We start from the raw sequence: 6,280 nt of genomic DNA, 5'->3' as shown, positions 1-6,280 counted from the left end.
TTCAAAAATTATGAACATATGGTTCTATAATTATGAACATAGAGTTGTACTGTGAACATAATTATGAACATATAGTTCTGTAATTATGAATATAGAAATTCAATAATTGTGAATATGAAGTTCAAAAATTATGAATATATAGTTTTATAATTATGAACATATCGTTCAGTAATTATGAACATAGAACCATATCCAACTTGCAAAGTACGTGGACATGATTCCACGGTATAACGATTGTTACATGAAAGTCCCATAAATTGCAATTCAACAAAAGGAGGGAATTACAGTTCGGTGAAATTGCAATTCCATCCAACCAAACAACGTCATAATTGAGACTTTCATTGAATTATAATTCAATTACAACTCAATTACATTCAACCAAACGCCCACCCGGAATAAATTTAAATTTATCTGTATTGGAAAAACAAATTTAACAGGGCGTTTGGTTGAAGGGAATTTAAATTCCCTTCCCACTTAATTCCCACCTAATTCCAAAGGCCACAAAATTCCCTTGTTTGGTTGAAAGAAATTGCAATTCCCCCATTTTCATGGAATTAAAATCCCATGCCACCCCCCCCCCCCCCCCCCCCCCGGTATTTTAATTCCTGGGATTTTAGGAAGAAAAAAAGATAGTGATGAGTCAAAATTACCCCTACCTTTTTTAACCTAAAATTAATGCTTGACAACAACAATGGACATTTTGGACTTTATACTACTTATTCCATTTCAATTCTCATGTATACCAAATATTGGAATTGAAATTCTCAGTAATTCTATTCCTGTAAACCAAACACTGGAATTTAAATTTCCACTTTATTCTCAGTAATTCATCTCTCATGAAATTACAATTCTTTTCCCACATAATTCCCCTTTCCAACCAAACGCCTTGTAAAAGTATAGGGAAGAAACTCATTTATAGTGGTGCAACCACTTCACATTAACTAGAATCAGATGTGGGTATGGAATAATTAATATCGTGGTCTCTCTCTCAGACGGATATTTGCGCGATGATGCTTACGTTATTTTTTTATTTTTTTTGGTGCGTTTGATGCTTACGTTATTGTATTTGATTGGGGTGTGGTTGAGTGAAAGAGATTTATTTATCCTTGATTAAAGATCAATAATTCAATCTTGACTTTGAATATGGAACAGTTTTAAATCTTCAGACCATATGTTCTATTTAAAAAATTGTCGACAATTCATTGAAAAGATTGATCAGTCACTGTGTTTAACAGTGAAAATCTTGGATACACTAAAAAAAATAAAAAAATGCTTACATTGTATTCGATTTGTTCCTCGTCATCATCAAAATCTCCAGGCACTGATGTTCTTCTAATCTATGTCTCCCACCACGTCACCAACTGACCAAATATGGTAAAACCAATTTCTACGGTCCAACAGTAGAATGCTGTCGAGTCCCTGTTCCTCATCATTCTCACACCGACATAAAACGTAGACGATAGATCATCTATCAATCGTTATACCGTGCACCACGGCGCAGATAGCACTGTGCGTTCTGTGCCTCCCAAAACGATGTCGTTTTGTTAAATTGTTAAAAAAAATCATCTGTTTCGAATGCACATAAACTCATAATAGAATACACATAAACTCATAACAGAATACACATAATCTAACATAATACATAATACACATAAACTTATAACTGAATACACATAATGGGTTTGGTTAACATAATACACATAAACTCTTAACTGAATACACATAAACTCATAACACGATACACATAAATTTTTAACTGAATACACATAATGGGGTTTGGTTAACATAATACACATAAACTCATAACACAATACACACAAATTTTTAACAGAATACACATAATAAGATTTTGTCTGTTCGGACGGACGGAGTGACATCAGCAAAAAACGCGCGCGTTTTGTGCCTGGGCGTATATTGCTATGTGCGCCATAGTACACGATATAAATTACCTAGATCTATTTGTGGCACGAAATTGACCTCCATGACCAGGCCATCAACAAAGAGTAAGATAGGTTAGCTCAGTTGGCTCGACCAATCATCCAACAACGGTGTGGTTCAAATTCCATTAGAAAACCCGGTATAGAATTTCGTCATTGTACATTACTTGATGCGTGTCTCCAATAAAGCTATATATTTTGTCTTGTTTCTAATTTTTGAAGTGGCGAGGGAATCCTATAATTACTATTGTGCACTATTTTGTCTTGTTTCTAATTTTTGAAGTGACAAGAGAAACCTGCCCGACTGTATGCACTGGGGTAAGTCCCGTCTTGTGATCCTAACTAGCAAATAACCATAAGGAAGAGAAACCTGTCCGACTGTATGCACTGGGGTAAGCCCGTCTTGTGATCATAACCGGTAAATGACCACAAGAAAGAGAAACTTGCCTGACTGTATGCACTGAGGTAAGCTCCGTCTTGTGATCCTAACTGGCAAATGACCACAAAAAAATAAATCAAACTAGGTTGCCTACCTATAGTTGACCAGCTCAAATCACGAAGGTTGGAATTCAAACTTGTGACCTTATAATTTCAAGTTTGAATCTTTAGTGGATTTGGTTGGGTTACCCCATCTTGTTCCTAATTGTTTGGGCAATAAATGTAATAGGCAACCCATGTCTTAGGATAGACTTAGAGACCTCTTGAGCCATTGGGTTAGGCCTGCAGAGTGATGATTAGGGACCAGGCAGGAATATTGGACCATTAGTTGATATATAGAACATGCATAGAGAAGGATCAAACAGTAGCCATTAAATATTTCCTTCAGCATATATATATGGTGTGCTAAAAGGTGTGCCCATGTGGTTGGCCACAGAGTATATATATATATATATATATATATATATATATATATATATATATATATATATATATATATATATATATGTTGCTTTAATTTACTCCAAATAAACACTTGGAGTTACGTTCTTGAGTTAATTGGCTCTCTGATCTATATTTAATGTGCATATGGATAAAACAGCAGCCAAGACTGGAATGAAGAAAGGTGCATGGACTGAACAAGAAGATAATCTTTTGAGGAAATACATTCAGGAGTTTGGAGAAGGGAAATGGCACCAAGTTCCAGCTAAAGCAGGTAACAATAATAATGCAAACAATATAATATAATATTACATGCATTTGCTTTTTTTTTTTTTTTTTTCTTTTTTCTCTAAATTTTATCTAATATGGAGTAATAAAAAAAAAATGGGTGCAGGGTTGAATAGATGTCGGAAAAGTTGTAGATTGAGATGGTTGAATTATCTCCGACCAGACATAAAAAGAGGGGACTTTGCTTGGGATGAAGTTGATCTCATCATCAGGCTTCACAAGCTGTTAGGCAACAGGCAAGTTCAAACACAATTATATTTCGATCCTCAATTCCTTGAATAAAATTACTTTTCACACTCTATTTTACGTGTTATAAAATTACTTTTCACACTCTATTTTACGTGTTTGATTCGATTAACAATAATATTTATATATTTAGAAATCAAATTTAAAAAATACTATTATAACAAAAACTAATTTTAAAAAGAGAAAATTACATTTTTTGTTCTTTAGTTATATCTGTGGTATAAATTTAGTCACTGAGTTATATGCGTGGTCATCTTTAACTCCTAAATTATGTACGAAGTGACCATTTTAGTTCCTGGGAAAACTATTTCTATCACCAATTTGTCACTTAATAAAGGGTTGATTTGGTCCTTAAGGCTGAAATCGTCACTCCATACATAACTTAGGGGTTAAAGATGGTAACCATGAGATTAAGTCTGTACATAACTAGAAGACTAGTTATATCAAAATGATACTGTAATTGTATTAAAATGAAACTGCAATATATATTTGATGTTTGGATCACAATGTATTGTGGGCCGCAGTGCACAGTATAATTTGCCCAGAAATTCCCGTGCGAGCTATTTATATTACATTTTGGTTTTCCGGTTAGGTGGTCATTGATCGCCGGTAGGCTTCCGGGGAGAACGGCGAACGACGTGAAGAATTACTGGAATACCCACCTCAAAAAGACGGCTGAATTTGGCATGCCATCTCGTCGGCAACAAGAAAATGGAAGAGGAAACATCGTCATTGGACCTCCTTTTCCTCCTCGTCCTCCAAACTTCTCAATGATCTCATCTTTCTTGTCATTGGGAACTGAAACAACAACAACAACTACTACTTTGCCTGACAATGACGTGACCAAGCGGACATTTACGCCATCGCCGCCGACGAGAGCAATGCCGGCCGAGAGCGAAACACATTGGTGGGAAAATTTGCTGGCTATCGGTGACAGGGATGGGGCAATCACGTGGTCGCCGTTGACAACCTCCGGTGAAGGAGATAACGCGGTGGCCGACGGGGAAACATGGTCACGAGCAATCGGTGCTGGCAACTCCATGTTTATTGAGCAGGGAGAGTTCAGTTGGAACGATGGTATTTGGGAGAGTAATTGAAGTACTCCGTAATTATTTTTCAAGCACTAGTTGGGTGTGATAATATGTTAAGATTTGAGTTAATTCTATTTTTAGTTTGATATGTAACCATCTATTTTTAGGTCTTTTTTATTAGAACATTTTTATTTGATTTTAGTATTATTGTGTCATGACTATTTTTAGTTCTGCATCAACAAAATCGTTGAAATGTCGTTAAATACAAAGACATTTCAATCTTTTGTATACAAAATATGTTGAACCGCTATATTTTTTTGAAAATATACATAATTGAAGACCAAAATGCAATTGTATTTAACAATATTTAAATTGTTTTGTTGATAAAGAAAGGACCAAGAATGGTCCTACCACAATAATTCTAAGGGGGTGTATTCAATCATGACTTTTGTAGAGTTTTAAAAACTTTTAAAATGATAAATTTTAATAAACTTTGATTGACTTATATAGAGTCGTTCAAAACTTTTTAAAACTTTATAAGACTCTATTGAAGTCTATATAAAAAACATTCATAGACTTTTATCAACTTTTTATTTTAAAAAGTCTACAAAAGTCATTGAAATTCTAAATTGAATATATCCTTAGGGCGGTGTATTCAATCACGACTTTCATAGAGTTTTAAAGATTTTTATGAACTTTAAAAGTTTGGAGGTATTCAATTTGAACTTGTAGAGATTCTTCAAAAGTCCGGCGTTATTCAATCAAGATTTTTAAAGAGTCTTTAAAAGTCGTGTGGTATTCGATTAAGACTTTTAAAGAGTCTTTAAAAGTCATGTAGTATTCAAAAAGTTATTAACTTGTGTTGACTTTTTAATTTTAAGACTTTTGTAGACTTTTCCTTCTCAAATATAAATAGTTGAAATCCAACCATCAACCCCAAGATTTCAAAATTTTCTTTCTAACAACTTTGAATGTTTTCTCTCTCTATTTAAACTCTATTTTTCTCCCCATTTAAACTTTATAAACCTATCTAAATTTAATAAAATTATTTTTTCGTCATTATCCTATATTTTCCGCATACCTAAACTCTACCAATTTTTTTCTCTCTCTCTCCTGAACTTTACAATCTTTCTCTAAAGATTCGAAATAATATTATTTTTACTTAATTATTGCTTGTTTATATTGATTTTTATTTTTTCTATGAATTTTTCATCCCTAACTTTCTCTAATTCTCCCTAAATACATGAACAAAGCAAAATTTTCATCGTCAAATTTTAGTATATCTTTCATAATATTCATATAAATACTTATATATTTTTATTTTTATTTTTTTTATGTTTATATTCGTAATATATATTTTTCCTTTTTTTTTAAATAGCATGTTACTATGAATAGCAAACTACTGTTCGCAACAACAATTTGGGATTGCAAACAGTAGCACCTTGTTGTTGTTCACAATCTCAAATTGCTATTGCAAATAATAGTTCTTTGCGTGATGCCTAGCAATATATGAAGTAAAATTAATTAATTAATTATATATATATATGTATATATATATATATATATATATATATATATATATTAATATTAGATTTTTATTCTTATTGTATGGAACTTGTAATTATACTTTTAAATATTTTATTTGATCAATTCTTTTATTATAAATTTTATTGTTCAATATTGTTATGAATTTCTAATGAAATAGTTTTTTTTTTTTGTGTTTATTAATAATATATCTAAGTAATTAGCCATATAAGTATCAGCATACTATGGATAAAAATAATGATGTTGAAATGTTGTTGTGAATGAATAACTATATAATAAGAAGAATTTTATGATATATTATAAATGTTTTGTAAGAAAATTATAAATGATGATAAGAATCAAAATCATTGAAAG

General features: G+C 32.1%; 1 protein-coding gene across 1 annotated transcript; it reads left to right on the top strand.

The window, feature by feature from the left end:
* The first annotated feature begins 2,906 nt into the window (after nt 1–2,906).
* On the top strand, nt 2,907–4,568 carry LOC109151249 (transcription factor MYB90-like). Its single transcript, XM_019299170.1, has 3 exons — nt 2,907–3,090; nt 3,211–3,340; nt 3,943–4,568. Exons 1-3 carry the CDS (start codon nt 2,964–2,966, stop codon nt 4,445–4,447), a joined length of 762 nt encoding a protein of 253 aa, XP_019154715.1. The 5' UTR covers nt 2,907–2,963; the 3' UTR covers nt 4,448–4,568.
* The last annotated feature ends 1,712 nt before the right edge of the window (nt 4,569–6,280 follow it).

Source organism: Ipomoea nil, unplaced genomic scaffold (genome assembly GCF_001879475.1).
Source record: "Ipomoea nil cultivar Tokyo-kokei standard unplaced genomic scaffold, Asagao_1.1 scaffold2283, whole genome shotgun sequence".
NCBI lineage: Eukaryota > Viridiplantae > Streptophyta > Magnoliopsida > Solanales > Convolvulaceae > Ipomoea > Ipomoea nil.
Note: the sequence above shows the minus strand (reverse complement) of the source record. Positions and strands in the feature narration are given on the sequence as shown.

Coding starts and splice junctions, on each gene's coding strand:
- LOC109151249 (XM_019299170.1), top strand. CDS start 2,964: ATGGATAAAACAGCAGCCAAGACTGGAATGAAGAAAGGTGCATGGACT. Junction 3,091..3,210: donor CCAAGTTCCAGCTAAAGCAG/GTAACAATAATA, acceptor AAATGGGTGCAG/GGTTGAATAGATGTCGGAAA. Junction 3,341..3,942: donor CACAAGCTGTTAGGCAACAG/GCAAGTTCAAAC, acceptor TTTTCCGGTTAG/GTGGTCATTGATCGCCGGTA.